Source organism: Myotis lucifugus, unplaced genomic scaffold (assembly GCF_000147115.1).
Source record: "Myotis lucifugus unplaced genomic scaffold, Myoluc2.0 scaffold_5, whole genome shotgun sequence".
NCBI classification, from domain to species: domain Eukaryota; kingdom Metazoa; phylum Chordata; class Mammalia; order Chiroptera; family Vespertilionidae; genus Myotis; species Myotis lucifugus.
The window spans coordinates 10,552,628-10,573,948 of NW_005871053.1; the positions used below are offsets into that span (position 1 = coordinate 10,552,628).

The following is a 21,321-nucleotide window of genomic DNA, read 5'->3' on the forward strand; positions in this document are numbered from 1 at the left end:
ATAATAAGCACCTAATAAGTATGTTTGAATAAGTGAATCAATATAGAGAAATATGAGATCCAGTTAATATCTATTAGAAGTTTATAACTAGACCGAGAGTTAATATAGTGGCTAAATATGGGCTTCAGAATAAATTAAAAAAATCTGAATTTAAATCTTGACTCTATCCCTTTCAAGGTATGTGAACTTGAGCAAGTTCCTTCAGGGGATGTTGTGAGTATTAAAGAACATAAATATATAAAACTCTTAGTAGTAAGTTATCACTAAAAGGCATCATTCTTCTTATTATTAGATGGAGAATTGACATATATACCAATGAATAAAGAAACAATAAAGAGGAGTGTATGCAAGGTCATACAATGAAAACAGTGAAGAACACACTAATGGTCTGCAGAATAAAAAAGATTCCTTCTCTCTAAAGATACTTCTCTCTAAGAACCTCTCTGTTATTTTCAATTACTTTGTTACAATAAATTCCCAGAAGTATAATTCATAGATCAAACAGTATAAGGTGTTTTTTCCCCTTGGGTAGTGGTGGTGAAATACTTGATTATTTTTAGTTTGTTATTTGTTTCTATGCTTAAATTCTATTGCAGTATTTATTGCTTATAAACTTGAATGATTCTTATTGCTGTCTGTTGGGTTTGGGTATACGTGAATCAGACTTTTCTAATATAAAGAACTACCATAAAGCTGCAGTTCTTGAGGAAGTCCCATAAATACAGTAGGAACATTTTATAGGTTTCAGCGGGGATTCTGTAACTGTACAGTGGAAAATCTGTTCTGCAGTGGCTTAGGGTATAATATTACCCTCACTTAGCAGTTAAGAAAATGAAGCAACATAAAGAACAGTGTAAGGAAGTTAGAGCAATTTAAAAAATAACTAAACCTATTAAGTGCTCAGGAAGAAGCAAGTTAAACAGTTTAAAACATGCTTAAAGCTAAAGACCACATATACTCATTGTCTCAGAGCTTGGTTCTTTATAGGGAAATGAATTGTTCTATTCTCTTTCTTATATGTTGTAGAAATTTACAGATGACTTGTCCCAGGCTTTATAATACTTTCTTTTAATTCCTCACCAGAGGATATGTTTTTTATTTGTTTGTTTGTTTCTTAAAGGATCTTTATTGAGGTAAAATTAATTACAATGTAATTTATTCCTTCTAAGGAAGGGAGAGGGAGAGAGAGACAGAAACATCAATGATGAGAGAGAATCATTGATTGGCTGCCTCCTGCACACCCCCTACTGGGGATTGAGCCCGCAACCTGGGCATGTGCCCTTGACCGGAATCGAACCCCCAGGCTTTATAATACTTTCTTTTAATTCCTCACCGAGCCAAACCGGATAGGGCTGTTTGTTTGTTTCTTAAAGGATCTTTATTGAGGTAAAATTAATTACAATGTAATTTATTCCTTCTAAGTATACAGTTCAGTGATTTTTAGTAAATTTATAGTTATAACCATTACCTCAGTCCAATTTTAGAGCATTTACGTTACCCTAAGAGGATTTTTTATGCCAATTTTCAGGCATTGCCCTTTACAATTCCCAGTTACAGGCAATTACTAATCTACTTTTTGTTTTTATATTTTAGCGTTTTCTGGACATTTCATAGTAATGGAATCATACAATGTGTGGCCTTTTGCATGTGGATTCTTAGCATAATGTTTTTGAGGTTCATTCAAGTTATGTGTATCAGTAGCTTGGTGGGTTTTGGTGCAGAAATACTACTATCCCATTGTGTGGATATTACACATTTATTTATCCTTTTATCATTTGATGGGCATTTAAGTTGTTTCCACTATGGGGGTATTATAAAAATGCTGCTACGTGAATATTCGTGTTTATGAATATTTTTTGTGAGAACATGTTTTTAGTTCTCTCGATGTAAACCTAAGAATAGAATTTCTGGGCCAGAGGATATGTTTTTATTGATTTTAGAGAGAGTTCAATGTGACAGAGAAATACCAATTGGTTGCCTCCCATCAAACCCACAACCTAGGTATGTGCCCTGACTGGGAATCGGACCTGCCACCTTTTGGTGTACAGGATGATGCTCCAGCCAACTGAGTCACCCAGCCAGGGCAGTAATACTATTTTTTAAATAAATGATTTGTTGCTTTTAATAACATTCTGTATATGGGGTGGGGGCAAAAGTAGGTTTATATTTATGAGTATGCAAAACAGTTTATTCTTGTATTATTATTTGCTAGAGGCCCAGTGCACAAATTCATGCACCAGTGGGGTCCCTTGGCCTGGCCTGTAGGATTGGGCCAAAATCGGCTCTCCGACATCCCCCGAGGGGTCCCAGATTGCAAGAGAATGCAAGCCAGGTCAAGGGACCCCACCAGTGCAAAATTGGGGCCAGGGAGGGACGCAGGAAGCTGGCCAGCCCAGGAGGGACCACAGGAGGGCTCCAGGGCATGGCCAGTTTTGCTCAGTCCCAATCAGCCAGACCCTAGCAGCAAGCTAACATACCAGTTGGAGTGTCTGCCTCCTGGTGGTCAGTGCATGTCATAGCGAGCGGTTGAGTGGCCTTAGCATATCATTAGCATATTACGCTTTGATTGGTTGAATGGCCAATGGGACGACCAGACACTTAGCATATTAGGCTTTTATTATATAGGATTGTATTATTTTCATATGTACAACTGTAAGCCTATTTTTGCCCCACCCAGTATATTTGTATGTGGAAAATACAAAGTATAGTTGTCAGTTCAAAGTGATTCCTCACATATCTATATATATATAAGCCTAAGCAACCGGTTGGTAGCTATGATGCGCACTGACCACCAGGGGGCAGATGCTCAATGCAGGAGTGGAAACCACAGGCATGGAAACATGGAACAGACTGATGAATCTCAGAGGGAAGAGGGGAGGGGAGAGGAGAGGGTGGGAAGAGATTAACCAAAGATCTTATATGCATACTAGAAGCCTGGTGCACAGAACCCTGCGGGGATCAGGGTGAAACCAGCTCTCCAACATTCCCCGAGGGGTCCTGGATTGCAAAAGGGTGCAAGCCAGGCTGAGGGACCCCATGGGTGCATGAATTCATGCACTTGGCCTCTAGTATTAAAATAAGACAAAACAAAAATCTATTCTAATCTGACTCATTAGAGCAGCGTTTCTCAACCTGTGGGTCGCGACCACTTTGTGGTTCGAACGACCCTTTCACGGGGTCGCTTAAGACCATCGGAAAACACATATATAATTACATATTGTTTTTGTGATTAGTCACTATGCTTTAATTATGTTCACTTTGTAACAATGAAATTGGGGGTCACCACAACATGAGGAACTGTATTAAGGGGTCGCGGCATTAGGAAGGTTGAGAACCACTGCATTAGAGCAAGTGACAAAGCTGCTTAATGATTATTTGGATTTTAAATAATTAGGTTTTATTTGAAATAATGGTGGTTAAAGTTTCATCTGTGAAACTCTGAGATTTGCATTATCATTTGCTTTTCTTAGGAACTTCAGTATACCAGTTCTAATCCTTCTCAAAAGTTTGCAGTTCTCACCTTTTGGTGTATATTTATAGGCAGTCACTGATACACCCTCTCATATCTGGTACATACACATACTAAAAATAGCACCAAGCTGATCATCATTCTACCCAAACCAACTCCTTATTCTGTCATTGATACCCCCAGTTTTCTTGATATTCAGTTTTAAGATCTTGAAATCATTCCTGACTCTTCTTATCTACTCCCCACAACATCTAGTTAATCTCCAGGACATAACAGCTTTTTTTTTTTCCCCCACAGTGTCTCTCCCTCCATTCTTCCTTTCTGTTTTTTCATTGCCACCACCTTAACCCTCGAACTCCTGACTCCTAGATCACTGCAAGTCTTCTAGTTGGTCTCCCACCCTCCAGTCCCTCCCCAATTCATTGTGTCTTGCACATTACCAAACTGTTCACATTTGAGATTCTCTGATTCTGAGCTCTTAACTTCATCTGCAATTATCCAATCAAAATGGATTGTTTGTTGTTTCCTGTACAAACTGTCCACAGTCCCAGCTTCATACACATATATCAGTTAATGTTTATCAGTTACCATAATGATGCACCTCAGGAATTTTATAATTTACCCCTTTCTCTTCAGTGAGGTAGCTGTAAATATCATATGATGTTAATGTTGGTGATATTTTTTACAATTTTCAATAAGTAAATTTCAAGTTATATAGAACTTTATTTCATTATTGTTTAGAAAAAAAATGGTTTATTCCAAGAAATCACATCACTCTAAAGTTTTACCAGTTGCAAAAAAAGAAATGCAAACTTTGTAAAAATAAATCAAAACAAAATCACCTTTTTGTATAAAGATGCTGCTTTTTATTCTAAGAAAGACATTTTTGTGGCAAAAAATAATATCTTCTCGTATTGGGAAAGTAAATTTTGAAACTAAAAAATACTTAAAGAAAATGCCAGATCTTAGAAAGGTGACTTTTAAAAAATATATATATTTTATTAATTTTTTTACAGAGAGGAAGGGAGAGGAATAGAGCGTTAGAAACATCGATGAGAGAGAAACATCGATCAGCTGCCTCCTGCACACCCCCTACTGAGGATGTACCCACAACCAAGGTACATGCCCTTGACCGGAATCGAACCTGGGACCCTTCGTTCCGCAGGCCGATACTCTATCCACTGAGCCAACCGGTTAGGGCGAAAGGTGACTTTTATATCTATATCAAGTAGTCTATAATTTAAATGTAAATGAACTCATTTATAGAAATTAAGGCAGGTAAAAAGAAAAGTCTAAAGTTACTTTAGAAACTGAGGATTGCCCTAACTGGTTTGACTCAGTGGATAGAGCGTCTGCCTGTGGACTGAAGGGTCCCAGGTTTGGTTCCAGGCATGTACCTTGGCTGCGGGCACATCCCCAGTAGGGGGTGTATAGGAGGCAGCTGATCGATGTTTCTAACCCTCCCTTCCTCTCTGTAAAAAAATCAATAAAATATATATTTTTTTAAAAACTGAGGATAAGTACAAAGTATTTTACAAATATTGTAAAAAGAGTATTCAAGAACCATTAAAGAATGCCCTGTTCATAAATTAACAAAAAGGCAAATGAATTTAGTCTTAGAGTAAAATACAGTGAACCATACCAGCACCCAAGTGATCGTGCGCCATAATAGTGCTTCTGGGACATGACATACTTCAGCAATCATGTCCAAAGGGTGGCTGGGGATTGCAACACAACCAGCTTTAAACAAAGAAACCACAGAGGTTCCAGGGTTACCCCAGCACTTATCAGGAGGCACATCTGACACAAAATACCTTCAGTGGAGGAGGAATTAGTTTGTATCATTTGTCTTTGCATAATCTAGAATGACAAATGCATCCCCTGCCACCCTTTTCCTGCCTTCTTCAATTGTAAAGCATGCTTTACAGTTGTTTTGTTTTTTTTATAGGGATCATATGCAATGGTCAAAAGAGGAAGAAGCAGCAGCCAGAAAAAAAGTAGAGGAAAACTCAGCTGAGCGAGTCCTTCTGGAAGAACAAGGTAGGCAACTAACTGTGGTAGCAGCTCCCGGAGCCCAGTTTTCTGTTTGACCTTCCACTGATTCAGTTCACACTTGAGGCTCTTTTTCCACTGACTGTGTCATTGCTTTGGGGAGTTCTTTACTTCTACCTGTGCCATGTACTTGTTCCATTTGGGAGAATGCCCAGGTTTTTCAGTTCAGTGGAACCAACTTAATGAAATAAAGTATGTATTCACCTTGTACTTGCTCTTTTTTTAGTCATATTGTTGCTCTTTCTGGGAGACACACGCACATGGGTGGCATTTCAAACAAGATTTGAAAACATCACTTTAAAATTTTCCTCTCGTTAGGAGTCCTTTAGTATCTGCTGTGTGTTTCACTTGTTAGTAATGTTAACAAATTCAAACACTTTCAGCAAAGAAGGTAAAGTCATATCAAAATCTTGCTGGTCTCTTAGGATAAATATAAAGTTCCAATATATAAGGATTTAAGGTAACTTTTCTTGAAAGCCATTGATATTTAGAGTTTAATTCAGATAAAGCCTTGCCAGGCCTTCAAAAATGGCTTCTGAAAAATTGATCTGTGCAACTATCACACACAAAAAAAGAAAGCATGTTGGTGAGGATGTAGAGAAATGGCAACCCTTTTGCCTTGTTGGTTGAATTGTAAAATGGTGCAACTTTTATGGAAAGCAGTATGGAAGCACCTTAGAAATTAAAAATGAAGCTACCATATATGATCTAGCAACCTCGCCTCTGGACATAGCAAAAAGAAATAGAAAGCAGAGTCTTGAGAGATATTTGTACATCCATGTTCATAGCAACACTATTCACAATAGGCAGAAGGTGGAAGCACTCCACATGACCATCGGTGGATAAAAGGATAAAAAAATGTGGTAGATACACACAACGGATTATTGTTCAGCCTTAAAAAGGAAGGAAACCCTATCACATGCTATAACCTGGAGGAACCTGGGGGACATGTGAAATGAAATAAGCCAGTCACAGAAAGGCAAATACTGTATAATTCCATATATATGTGGTATTAAAAGTAGTCATATTCATAGAAACAGGAAGTAGAATGGTGGTTACCAAGGCCTGGGGGACAGGGGAACACCAGAGTTGTTTAATGGGTATAAAGTTTCAGATTTGCAAGATGAAAAAGTTCTAGACATCCATTTAACACTATGGAACTGTACACTTAAAAATGGTTAAGATGGTAAGTTTTACGTTATGTGTTTTTTAACCATAATTTTTTTTAAAAAGTACCCCCCAAAATGACTTCTGTCCTTACTATGTTGCTGGGAACCCACAGACATTCTGCTGAACATCTGTAGATAGGATTTTTTTTAACCTTATTTTGCTTAAAATCATTTCTTCTTAACACAGCTTGGTTCTTTTTCCTTTAAAAAAAATTTATTGAAGTAGCACATGCAGAAATGTGCACAACTTATAAATGAACTAGAGGCCTGGTGCACCAATTCATGCATGGGTTGGGTCCCTCTGGGTGGCCTGCAAGGATTGGGCTGAAACCCGCAGTTCAGCGCCGCCTGCAGCTCCTACCTGCTGCTCCACTCATCCTGGCCCCACTGTGCCTGCTGTGGGCTCACACCCAATCAGTCCCGATTGGGAGAGGCTCGCGCTGCTATAGCAGCACTTGCCAGCCATGAGCCCTGCATCTAGTGCCCTCCCAAGGGGAGTGGCCTACGGAATCAGGCTGAAACCAGCTCTCTGATATCCCCCGAAGGGTCCTGGATTGCGAGAGAGCGCAGGCCAGGATGAGGGACCCCACCGGTGCACGATCAGGCCGGGGAGGAACTGTGGGAAGGCTCCAGAGCATGTTCGGCTCATCTCAGTCCTGATCGGCCAGACCCCAGCAGCAAGCTAACCTACCAGTTGGAGCATCTGTCCCCTGGTGGTCAGTGCACGTCATAGCAACTGGTCGACCAGTTTACTGTCTGCCCCCTGGTGGTCAGTGCACGTTATAGCAAGTGGTTGAGCAGCCTTAGCATATCATTAGCATATTACACTTTGATTGGATTCCCAGTCGTTCTGCTGTTAGGGTCAGTTTGCATATTACCCTTTTACTATATAGGATAGAGGCCTGGTGCATGGGTGGGGGCCGGCTGGTTTGCCCTGAAGGGTGTCCCAGATCAGGGTGGGGGTCCCGCTTGGGTGCCTGGCCAGCCTGGATGAGGGGATGATGGCTGTTTGCAGCTGGTCACACGCCCTTCAGGGTGGGGGTCCCCACTGGGGTGCCTGGCCAGTCTGGGTGAGGGGCTGAGGGCCGTTTTCAGGCTGGCAGGTGACTGAAGTTCCCAACCTCTCCTTTTTTCTTTTTTTTTTTTTAATTCTGGGATTTATTTACCTTCTATGGCTGTCACTGGAACTGAGAGCCGGCTTTAGCTCTGAGGCTCGGCTCCAGCTCTGAGACCTCGGCTGCTGAAAGCAGGTATCTGGGTTTATTTGGCTTCTATAATTGAAACACTGTTGCAGCTCCAGCTCTGAGGCCCGGCTAGCTGAAAGCAGGTTTCTGGGGTTTGTTTAGCTTCTATAATTGCATCATTGTTTCTTAGAGTGCAGCTCAGAGGCCGGCAGCTGCAGGCGGGGAACCTTGGCTTCCTCCATCACTGGAACAAGCAAGCCTCCTGTTCGCTTCAGCTGCCTGGCTGCTGGCCGCCATCTTGGTTGGCAGTTAATTTGCATATCGCCCGGATTAGCCAATGGGAAGCATGTCGGAGGTATGGTTAATTACCATGTTTGTCTATTATTAGATAGGATTCTCACAGAGCTCAATGGATTTTCCAAACACCCACCTCAAGAAACAGAATATTACCAGTAACCCAGAAAGTTTTTATGTTCCAACCCAATTACCATACTTCCCCCAATCCTTCAGGCCCCATAATGAGCAACCATTGTTCTTCTGGCTTCAGACCCCATAGGTTGGTTTTGTCAGAGCAGTTTGGTTCTGGTTCTGACCATTTCTCATTCACTCCTGTGACAAAATCAGAGTACCCATTAAATAGAGCAAGTCAGGAAACTATGGTCATGGGTCAAATCCAGCCCACTGCCTGTTTTTATAAGTCAAGCATTATTGGGACATAGACATACTCATTTATTTACATATTTTTTATGGCTGCTTTTGAGCTATGTTTACAGAGCTGAATAGTGGCGACAGAGACCATATGTAGCCCACAATGACTACTCACTAACTGGCCCTTTGAAGGAAATGTTTGTCAACGCCTGAGATGCAGTTTTCAGGATAGATTGGTCAGCTGTCCCAAGGCTCCCTAGGGAAAGATATTTACATTTCTCTGTGCAAGCCAAGCTAGTGAAAATCACTAATCCCACTGGTAGTTAACTATCGTTCTAGTGGCTTCAGTCTACAATTGAGGCTAAAGTTTGAAGCGAAGGTAGCTGTGGAGCCTGAGCTACTGACAATGCCCTCCCTAGCTGCCCTTACCCAGTGAAGGGGCAGTGCTGCATCTTATCATCTAGCATCAGTTGCTATTCCCTTAGAGCTTGCTCTCATTTCTTGCACCTAAGCTTGAACGTGTCCTGGAGAGTGGACAGGAAAGAAGAGTACCTGCCCCACAATGGAGCTGTTCTATTTTTATGAGCTTCCAGTCATGCAGTCCAGAGTAGGATATGGCCCGGGAGTTGGATTTGAGGGTGCATACCAGTGGCAGTTCTGCTTACAGATCAGCCAACATTGCATTCCTTTCAGGAGCTCTGTCATTCTGTTTCTGAGGAAGTATAATTTTGCTTCTTTGCCAGCAGCTGCACAGACATATTTTCCACATTACTCAAGCTTCTGCTAGTGGCCACCTGGATGTGACAGAAAGAGTCAAGCCTAAACCGAATTAAAAGTTATCAGTCATCTTAATTCATTTCCAGCAAATTAAAAATTATACACAGTATATTTCATTTGATCATTTAAAAAACCAAGGATTTTTTTTCACACTCTTGAATATTTCTGTTTAGAACATAAATAGATGAGTAGTGCTGATAATGTTCCTTTGCAGTGCTCTGCACGTGGCTGCCTATTTTGGCCTATTTATGTTAACAATGAACTTGAGTGAAGCTAATGAGAAGGTTATTTTAGGGCCCTGGAAACCGCAGTAAAGGAAAATGACAGTTCCCACAGAATCATAGTGTGACTGAAATAGAAAGGTGGTGACTGGGCTCTCTCTGTAGAAGCAGGAAAAGCAGGCTTGAGAGGACTGATGATACTGCTTTGAAGCATTTGGTGTGTGCTTATTAGCATGTCCAGTCTCTTTCTGAGCAAGTTTTCTGGCTGTCGTGGAGACACAGAACAAAAGATTCCATTGTAAAATGACTCAAAGTGATCGAGGTTTCTGATGCATCCTGTCTGCGTCCCCTCTGTAACACTCCTCAGCGCGGTGGACTTCAAACATGTCAGGGAGCCGGGAGAGGAACACACAGTGAGGGTGACCGGTGTATCACACTTAAGCAAGGTTGCACGTGGCAGAGAAAGAACACTTTTGCTCCGAGAAGCTGTTGAGTGACAGGACATTGCAGTGAGAGTAAAAGCCTACCTAGCCACCCAGTCCAGTCTCTGCCAGGGATCATAGAGCTGCTAGTCTGCGGAAGCTAGTCTGGTAAGGCTTCCAATCTGGTATTTAATGTCTCCAGTGAATATGGGTCAAGGTGAATAGATCCCTTTAAAAGCTCTCCTGGCCCAAACTTTGTGAAAACCCAAAGGAAGCTCTGACCCAGATCTCCCAGTGCCTCTGTTAACCAGCATCCCTTCTTACCTAGGAGAGTCTAAGTCTTTGAAAGAGCCAGTTTTCTCGCATCACAAAGTATCCCCTTTGCAGATGGTTATACAGCATGAGCTTATCTTACTTATTTTAATGTCCCTGGCAGGAACTGCTGCTAGTTGGTCTCCGACTCTGGCCACCTCTCCAGCACATTTCTTTTCTTCTTCTTTTTTTTTAAATATATTTTTATTGATTTCAGAGGAGAAGGGAAGAGAGAGATAGAAACTTCAATGATGAGAGAGAATCATTGATTGGCTGCCTCCTACACACCCCACACTGGGCATGTACCCTGACCTCCTGGTTCATAGGTCGACGCTCAATCACTGAGCCATGCTGGCTGGGCTCCAGCACATTTCTCTGTGTGTGTCAGTCTGTCCTGTCATTCCCATGTCCAGTTTCTCACCTATTGTCTCACCTATTGTCTTAGCTGTTGGTGAGAATTGAAGTCAGGAAACATCCTCACAATTCTGAAAATAAGAACTTGTCCATCACAGATAACAGTCATTTTTTGCTGTGAGATGGTTGACATTTTGTTTTTGTGATTAGAATGTATAGCATCCAGGCTCTTCTCAGCAATATTTCTTTCAATTAGATGCCCAGATTACTGATTTTTAATTCCACATATCCTTTGTTAAATTCTTTTAAATTTTATTACAGACCATATTTCTTTTAAAAGAAGGTTAATTTGAGAAATGAGAAAGATTCATTTGACAGTTTTTGAGTTAACGTGATTATCCTGTATAATAAAAGGCTAATATGCAAATAGACCGAACAACCAGTTGTTATGACGTATGCTGACCACCAGGGGGCATGCATGGAACATGGTGGACGTTGGCAGCAGGTGGCACAGCGCTACATGGTGGGCATCGGCTGTGGCGGGATGGTGGAATAGGTGAGCAGGGGCGCCAGACCAAGGCAAGGCACCAGTCGCTGTCATCCGGGTGAACCTCTGGTGGTTACTGAAAATTCTTTGTTCCCGCATGCTGCGGTCCCGCCCAGCGCTTGCACCCGCTGCCGGCGCCAGCCCTGCTCGCACCTGCTGTTGGTGCTGTCAGCAGGTGCAAGCAGTGGCTGCTGGCCCTGATTGACCCTGAGGGCTTCTCCACCTCCCCCTGCTCCTGAGAGGCTATCAGGGCCGGCAGCCACCGCTTGTACCCGCTGCCAGTGACGGCCCCACTTGCATCTGCTGCCGGCACTGACCCCAATAGCTCTGCGCCGTCAGTGGGTGTGAGCAGGGCCAGCGGCAGCGGCTGGAGCTGGGCTGCCAGCAGACAGCGGACTGGGGGCCACAGTGGAGGGGGCCGGGCAGGGGTGGGGAGGATGGGCCAAGACCCACCTGTGCCCACCGCAGCCTCGTGGCCCACAGTTCTTTTCAAGGTGCACGAATTCGTGCACTGGGCCCCTAGTATTTTACAATTTTCTAAAAACATCTCCAGTGTATTATATCTCAGCTAGCTATTTAGCAAATGTAATGGGTTTTTAAAAGCAGCTGTGCTTTTACTCTAAAACAGCGGTTCTCAACCTGTGGGTCGCGACCCCTCTGGGGGTCGAACGACCCTTTCACAGGGGTCGTCTAAGACCATCGGAAAACACATATATAATTATATATTGTTTTGTGATTAAACACTATGCTTTAATTATGTTCAATTTGTAACAATGAAAATTCATCCTGCCTATCAGATATTTACATTACGATTCATAACAGTAGCAAAATTACAGTTATGAAGTAGCAGCGAAAATAATTTTGTGGTTGGGGGTCACCACAACATGAGGAACTGTATTAAAGGGTTGCAGCATTAGGAAGGTTGAGAACCACTGCTCTAAAATATCCTTATAAATAACTACCTAGCTAGGATGAGTTATCTATGTGAAGCCAAATAGTAAAAGAATTCCGCTATACCTTACCTTGAATAACTTTCCACTTGAGAGTATCCTATGTGGAAAAAAAAAAAGCAGCTAAAAGTTTTTTGTGCTGATAAATTTAGGGTATTGTTTATAAGTCAGCTTTAATTTAAAATTTCATGCAGTGCTCTCAGAAATGTACTTTTCATTTCATAACTTTAAGAGTTTTCTTTTATTAGACAATGGTGAACTTTATCAGTGACATGTGGAAATTACCAACTTTGAGAGCTCAGGTATTTGCGTAATTGATGTGCAAAAGTAACTTTAAATTGCTTTTTGTTACACTGCAACTTAGAATAAATTTTCATAATTCATATTAATCATATCATATATGTCAGATACATAAATGGTTTAATTCATTTTCTTAGTTATGATATTCAGTGTGATTCAGAGTGAATTCTGAATACTTAAGTATTATTAGTGTGTCATATTCCTCCTTCCCCTCAGCAGTACTGAATTTAATAAGTGAATAATTGAGAAGATGCTTCATTTGGCTGTGTTTAAACAGATCACTATATCCTTTTTATTGTCATTGGCATAGAACAATTAATTCTGAGTTGGCAATCTAGGAATGTGAAAGGAAAAAATGCGCCTCCAAGAAAAATTGATCATTGATATACCTATTTAGAAGGTCAGTTGGGCCAGATAAAGACAGGGCAGATTTCCCTTCACTATATTCTTTTATCATTATTGGCCTGAACTTGAGGTAAGTTAACAGCAGGTTGAAACTAAACGTTTCACTCATGGTCAAGAAAGTAGCTCTTCCAAATCCCCTGCTATCACAGGTACTCTTGCAGTTCAGGAAATTAAATCATATGCTGAAGGTGTTTATGTTGTCTCATAACCATAATTATGAGTTTGATTGAGCTCCCATGGGGTCTCAGAAGCTGTCACGCATTACTGTGGAGTTGCCAGGATTGATTGGAGATACTACTGAAAACACAACTTTAAAAAGAAAAAAAAAAAAAAGGAAAGAGTTCCAGCCCATTAACCTTTCCCCATCCTATCCTAAGAGCTGTTTCTGTTTTGTTTCTATGCCACAAACCCATCTATTCTCATAGAGCATTTAATGTTGCCATTGCTCACCCTAATTTCATCATATAATTTTGCATACATAATTGATATTTTATATAATTTAAATGGAGTTTAATTATGTATTTCTGACCTGTTTTTATGAAGGTTTACTCCAATCAGCATTATTTTTACAACTTAGTTATACTGATTATAAGTCATGCTGAGGTTTTCATTTTAACTTGGTGTTTCATAATGAGAAGAAAGTACAGAATTAGAAAAAACAGATTAATTTGCAACAGCATGGATGGACACAGTGGGTATTATGCTAAGTGAAATAAACCAGACAAAAACAAATACCGTATGATATCACTTATATGAGGAATCTAAAGAACAAAGTAAACAAATAAACAGAATTGAAACAGACTTACACATACAGAAAACAAACTGATGGAGGCCAGAGGGGTGGGGTGCAGTGGGTCAGGGTGAAATAAAATAATGGGATTAAAAAGTGCACATTGATAGCTTCGGAATAGTCACAGGGATGTAAGGTAAAGCATAGGGAATAGAGTACACGATATTGTACTATCTGTGGTGCCAGGTGGGCACTTGAATTATCAGAGGGAACACTTTGGAACCTACGTGAATGTCCATCCACTATGCTGTACACCTGAAACTAATACAAAATAGTGTTGAACACAAAAATAAAAAAATAAAGTATCAGCAGAAACCTGGAAAGAAAAAAGAAAAACAGATTATTTTCAGAGGTATTTTGGAGGGGCTCCTATTGATTTTCTGTTAGGAAGGCAGTGTAGTGTAATGGTGTTAAGAGCATGAGCTTTAAAGTTTGATGGACTTGGTCCAAGTCCAGGCTCTGGCGGACCTTGGGAAATTTTTTTTATCTCTTCTGACCTTGAATTTCTTCGTAATTTGGAATAATACGTCTATTTGAATAATACGTCTATTTGTTATTAAGATTAAATGGGAAGAAAAAGCCAAGTAAAGTATTTGACATAGTGCCTAGCACATAATCGATACTTAGTATGTGTAATTGTTGTTATTTTTAATGATGTTGTTATTGGTATAATGATTTATGTCATTGTTTGGGGTTCTTTTCCTCATAATTTTGAAAATTAGGAAATACTTGAAAAAGGCTTGAAAGTATATACACAGACCTTGACCATCATCTTCTAATAGTATTCAGATCCTTTCTAAAGATTTCCTAGGCCAGGGCTGAATTTAGATGCTTGATATATTTGGTACATGAATCAGATTCCAGCCATCTACTGCAGATTCATTTTCTTTGTAAATTGTAGAAATTAAAATAGTAATACAGGCTCGTTTTTATGACAGCAGTCTTATCCAAGATTTTGTAGTTTGTAGAACCGATCATGTCTAATGTTCTCCATAAGTTCGTGGGGTTTAATAGGAAAGTACATAGACTTTTTAGAGCTTGAACATGGAGTACATTCAACCTCTCATCAAATGAGGAAACTGTGTAGGCAACTTGAAGGAAGAATCAGCTAAGATTCTTTATCTTTGTGTAAGATGTAGACAAAACTGCAAAAGAAAGAACTACATAATAACCACTAAATTGTTAGCATCACTCCAAATTTTCACCAGATTTTGATAAATGAATGTAAAATAATTTTTTGAGTTGCAGTCAGTGTATAGACGATCCTGTGTGAATGTTTTATCTTATTATTATCCTTTTCATTTTCATTGCTATGTAAGGTTACTCTGTTTTGACCTGCATGGATTGCTTGGTCATGGTTTGTTGGGTATTTGAGTTATTTCCCAGTTTTTCCTCTTACAAATAGCACTGCTATGAATATCTTTTCTTTCAAGTTACTCCCTAGGTGTCTAGGTCCCTACCACCAATTAATTCCTAGGGGAATAGTCTGCAAATTAATCGCGGTGTACTATTATATTCTATTTACTGATAGTTAGGTTCAAAATCACTTCACAAGTAGCTTGGTATTGGAAACGCAGATACTAGAGATTTGACTAAATGTAGGTCTTGTTAGGTGGTTGCTTTTTATTAAGCAGAAAAACCTTCTACCAGCATAGAGTGAGTTACAAAGAAGATTTTTTTCTTTTTTGGTGCCTTTGACCAGAATCGAACCTGGGATCCTTCAGTCTGCAGACTGACGCTCTATCCACTGAGCCAAACCAGTCAGGGCACAAAGAAGATTTTTAAGATAAAAGGAAGAAGGCAAGATGCAAGAAGACCCTGGGGAAATTAGACAGTTTCCTAATCCCTCCTGAGTCTGATTTGCAGAATGTTGTTTTGTTTTCTTTGTATACACTCCAATTTTTAAAAGTAGAGATAGGACTATTGTAAAGATAAAATGTAACATGTTTAGATTAATCATAAATAGGCTTCCTTCCATTAGTGTGGATGTGAGCATGTCTTGGACTTCAACATCACATAATTCTTTTGTTACAGAGATCTGCTTTCATTTCTCAGGCCTTAAATACAGATGGGAGTTTCTGTCTTTATAGCATTCCTGCTGCCAGATACAGTTCAGGCTTGATGGGAAGAAAGTCTGTGGCCAAATGGGTGGAGATCCATGGTGCAAGGCCATAAAGATAAAAATGGAAAGAAAAGAAAAACTATAAGGGCTTCAGGCCAGGGCTCTGTAACAAAGACAAACCTCACTATAGGCACTGCTTGTTCTAAGGGCAGGGGCTTCTTTAAAACTATGGAAAAAATGAGTCTGTTATTTTTATTTTTAGCTTAGTTTAATTTATTTTTGGTATATAGTAATTTCACAGATTAAAATTCAAATGAAAATTCTCAAACCACTAAGTTCCTCTCTTTTGAGGCAACCAGTATTACTAATTAAAGATTATCCTTCTAGAACTATTCTGTACATATATATAAGTATATATGTATATATACATGCATGTATGTTTCTGTGTATGCACACACATGTATTCTTTTTCTCTTTTTTTTTTCTAACCAACGGTTGCATGCTAACATATTGTTCTACACTTTGCTTTTTCACCCAACATTGAATCTTGGAAATTATTCCAAATCAATAGGTTTTTTATTCTTTGAAAGCACTTTTAAAATATCATGTGTCTACATTGGGTGAAAATAATTCTTAACCCATGGATTAGGCCTAGGGAGTAGGCCTGTTACATAATAGTATCCAAGAAAAGTTTGTTGAATGAATGGGGGAGGGAGAGAAGAAGTATATTAGTTTATCAATTTAAGGTACAGATAGAAAGAGGCAGAAAGCTAAGAATTCCCTAAAATTTTGAGACTCTTGACCAAAGCCTGACCCTGGGATCCAGTGAAATGTAAGGTATGATATCACAAAATGCATATCTCTTTTAGAAAGGCATCAGAAGTTCTCTTTAAGGCTTCATATTAGGAGATGTCAGTAAGAAGAGATGCCTCTGGAGGTGGGGGAAGAATGGAGTTATGAGATGGCCCCTAGACTCCAGGAGTCAGCCCTATTCTGCTGTGATGGAACTCTAGGCCCTGGAATAACTGGGCTCATCTATTCTGTGCTGTCTTTCTTCCAATGCAAAACAGGGGGGTCAGAGTAGATTATTTCAATGGACCATTCTATCTCTAAGATTATGTCATTTATAATACCATCTGATTACCAATTTACATAGATATCATGTTGAAACTGCTTTCACACAAATAAAAAATAAGGTGTTCTTTCTCTAAAATAATAAAGAGTCTTATAGGTTAGTAGAGGCCCAGTGCACAAATTTGTGCATGGGTGGGGTCCCTCCCAGCCGATCAGGGGCCGGCTGGAAGGAGGGACTGTGGGAGGTTGGCCGGCTGCGGGAGGTTGGCTGTGGAAGCTCACTGACCACCAGGGGGCAGCTCCTGCATTGAGCATCTTCCCCCAGGTGGTCAGTGCGCGTGATAGCTACCAGCGGGTCATCCAGTCGTCTGGTCCTAATGGTTGCTTAGGCTTTTATATATATAGACTAGAGGCCCGATGTACAAAATTCGTGCACGGGGATGAGGGGGTGTCCCTCAGCCCGGCCTGGTCCCTGGGCCTGGCTGGCGATCAGGGCCTATCGGGGCTTGCCTTCCCCCAGCTGCCAGCAGCTGGCCTGGTCCCCGCCACTGCCACTGCTTGCCATCTATGCGGCACTGCCTGCCCTTCCCCCGCCACTGGTCGCCTTCCTCTGCAGGCGACAGGCATGGGGTGCAATCACTTGGCTGGCGTGGGCCTCCCTCTGCGGGGCAATCACTGGCCAGCCCCACACACCCGCCACAGCTTCACTGGCTGGTGGCCTGGGCCTCCCTCTGTGGGGTGATCGATCGCAGGGCCCCCAGATTGATTGCCCTGCAGAGGGAGGCCCCGCCCACCAGCCGAGGGGCCTGGGCCTCCCTCTGTGGCTGCCAGCCAGGTGGCCCCACCCACCTTCCGCAGCACCACCAGCACCACCAGCCAGGTAGCCTGGGCCTCCCTCTTTGGGGTAATAGATCTCAGAGCACCCCCATTGATTGCTTTGGGGTGATCGTGGGGTGATGGCGGGGCCCCCTGACCAATTGCATTGCACCCGCCTTGGCTGGCCTGGCGCCAGTGCATGTCATAGTGTGGTCGTCTGGAGGCCATCCGGACGGTCATTCTGCTGTTTGGTCGATTTGCATATTATGCTTTTATTATTATAGATTGGTAAAAATGTGATTATTAAGATTCCAAGATTACACTCTAGAAAGCAGTTTGCAATGATTATATTCCTCACAAAAACTTACTGGCCAAACTATTGAGATGGAAGCAGATGAACTGAATATCCCACACATTGACACATTTTCAGAGAACCAATACTCTGTAGTTTTAACCTGTAAGAGTTAAAAAAATCAAATAATTATAATGTTAAAGTTATTCAATACTAATTATACTTGTTATAAATGATAAATGATATATAATACATTTAACAGATTTAACTATTAAACATATTTAGTTATTAAGATAACTAATAATGTAAATCATAGTTAAGTAATTTTTTTTCTTCTTTATTTTAGTTAAGTATGAGAGGGAAGCTAATAAATACTGGGACACATTTTACAAGATTCATAAGAATAAGTTTTTCAAGGACCGTAATTGGCTGCTGAGGGAATTTCCTGAAATTCTTCCACTTGATCAGAAAACTGAAGAGGAGGCAAAAGAATTATCATGGGATTATGTAAAAACTAATGCTGCAAATTGTTTCTCAAGAAAGCACTGTCCTATTGTGCCTGAAGAAAAGAATTATTATCAGAAAAGTTCTGGTTCATCAGATGGTCAAAGCAAAGCAGAATCTGATTTTGCCAACCTCCACTCTGAAGAGCATAGAAAAGGACCTCTGAAGGCGGCCCTCTTTCCTGGTAGCAAAGCCACTTTCAGAATCCTAGAGGTACTGCACTGCAGGGCCAGCATGGGGCGTGGCAATAATTTTAAATGTACATTTCATATTACTTTATTAACTATCCAGATTTTTTTAAGGGGAAAATGATTGTGATTTAAAATTTTTAAAAATTTATCTGTTTTAATTTCCAACTTGAGTGCAGTTTTAAATACCAGTAAAGTTTTGGCCTTAATTTCTATCTCTTATTGTTATTATTTATTTTCAGGTGAAACAGAAATGTGAAATATAATTTGCTAATCTGGTGTATGGGCCTTGATTTTCTACTTTTAAGAATACACATTTTCCTTCTGATTATAAAGGTAGAATATATTAATTACAGAGAATTTGCTAAAGAGTAGATAAGAGAGGGATAAGGACACATATGTAATACCTTAATCAATAAAGAAATTTTAAAAAATAAAAAAAGAGTAGATAAGAGAAATAAAATTGTAATCCTCCTGTTAACATTTTACTGACATTTTCTCCTTTTGTTTATACTGTTTTATATAGTTGAGCTATACTATAGCTGTATTTTGGGGTCTTGCTTTGTTTCTATTTAACATTATATCATAAGCTGTTTTCCCTATCTTTAAAACTTTTCTATAAACATTTTCATAGCTACAAAATATTTTACTATATGGAGCACTATAATTCTACTTATCTTTTTTCACACTACTAAGTATTTAAATTGTTTTCAGGTTTCTACAACAAACATCTTTGGAAATAGACTTTATTTTCTTTTATTATCTTGGATTAGGTTTACTAGTTCATAGTTTATTAAAATGTTTAATACTCTTAAGATATATTGCCAAATTGCTTCCTAAGAAGTTGTACTAATACCAGTTCATGGCACTGTGTGTCTATTTCATCACATCCTCATTGATTAGAATTTCTTATTTTCATGCTTTCTGCTTTATAAGACAAAAAATATACCTTGTTTAATTTGCATTTCTTTGATTATTAAATAGATCATATAGTTCTTCAAATGCTTAGAAGCCATTTGTACTTCTTTTGTGTTCTTTTTATTTTCTTTGCTTATTTACCTATAGGTTTTATTTGTTTGTTTATTTTGAATGAGCTCTGCCCTTTATCATATTTATTGCAAATGGGTTTTGTTTTGTTTTTCCACAGTGTTTTGGTCATCTTTTAACTCAGTTTATTTAGGTTTTGGTGTATAAAAAACTTTAAATGTTTCCGTAGTTAAATTTCTTAGTATTATTTTTGTGCTTTATTCCATTGCTTTTGAGTTTAGAAAACTCTCTTATTCCTGGAGGTCCAGTAAATTTCTTCTAGTTTTGTTTTGTTTTGTTTTTTAATTAAAAACCCAACATTGGTGGGAAAAATTCCACCTTGCTTTCATGATATTTGTTTGTTCTTTTGATTTTAGGTTGGCTGTGGTGCTGGAAATAGTGTTTTTCCAATTCTGAACACTTTGCAGTGAGTTCACTCCTATAAATTTTTATATATGTATGGGGGTATTGAGAAATTCTGGGGAAATGTTATCACGTATATGCCAGTAGTGTTCTTGTTCCCATATAGAAAATGACTAAGGCAAATTTCAAAAGCAGTGCCTTGGTCTTAGAGCCTAATTTCAAGTTTACTCTGAAAATAGTATTTCACAGCCATGGGTTGTCCACCATGCATTGAAGTATTTTTTTAAGCTTGTTTGTGTGGATGAGTGAGTAAGAAAAGAGCAAGAGAGTTGATCCTCCCACTAAGCTGTGAATTGCTCCTCGAGGCTACATAGGTGTCATTTTACACACAGAGACTTGAGTTTAAAACTTATGCTTTAATCCTCATTTTATCTTGTCATTACTACCAGAGCCACTCCCAGGATAAAACCTTTGGATGTCAAATGATTGTCTCTAGACTTGTTTGGAGGTAACAGCAACTAACCTTAAGACTAAAAGAAGTGGATGATAAGGACTGAGATGTTTTCCTGGCTGGTCCTTCCCTATTCCCCACCTCACCTCTATGTTTTACTATTTCCATGACAAAGAAGACACACCTTCCAACATTCTTTACCACCTTTTACATGTGGCTGGTCTGCCAAGTTCCTTTTTTAATTTTTTCACATTTACACAATGGCTTTTCCATTCTTTTTCCATTATAAAGTCAACATAAGCACATTCCAGAACATTTCCATTAGAGGAAACGGGGCTTGGGGGTGAGTGTGGGGGTGGGTTACCCATCATCCTCATTATCCTAACATAGCTACTGACAGAATTTTTGTTGTAATTCTTTTCAATCTTTTCTCTATGCATATTTTTTAAATTTAACGATGCTATTTTTTTAAATTTTCATTATGAAAATGTAAAAGCATTCAGAAAAATAAAGAGTACACAATGAATCCCCACATACCCACCACCTGGATTCAACAATTATTAATATAATGCCAATATTATGACACTGTATCTTTAAATATGACATGTCTTATTATTGTATTTCCAGAAAATCAGGGCATTTTCCAGTACTATTATAAACCTAACATAATGAATAATAATCCCCTAATAGCATCAAATCACCAGTTAAAGTGGCCAAGGAGAAGTGATGCTGGCAGATTTGCAGTTCTGAATGGCCTTTCTCTCTTTGTACTTATTTCCTTTGTTTTCCCTTTTCCAATATCTGGGCTGAAATTTCCTGTTCTTTTATAGCACATAGCCAGGTTCCTTCACTTCAGTGATCTCCAAGCTTATAATACACATAAATCTACAGCATTGGCAGTCGATTATGTGTTACTTTATGACTCATCTCAAGGTATTATTTAGC

The 21,321-nt window shown here is 39.6% G+C and overlaps 1 protein-coding gene across 3 annotated transcripts in view; it reads left to right on the top strand.

Annotated features, from left to right (window-relative positions):
* METTL8 (methyltransferase like 8) overlaps positions 1-21,321 on the top strand; it is a 78,337-nt gene that overhangs the window by 38,251 nt on the left and 18,765 nt on the right. For all 3 annotated transcript variants that reach the window (XM_006083147.3, XM_023744971.1, XM_023744975.1), the window contains exons 3-5: positions 5,418-5,509; positions 18,191-18,561; positions 19,940-19,989. In XM_006083147.3, the coding sequence (XP_006083209.1) occupies positions 5,418-5,509; positions 18,191-18,561; positions 19,940-19,989 (513 nt within the window). The remainder of the gene's footprint in view (positions 1-5,417; positions 5,510-18,190; positions 18,562-19,939; positions 19,990-21,321) is intronic.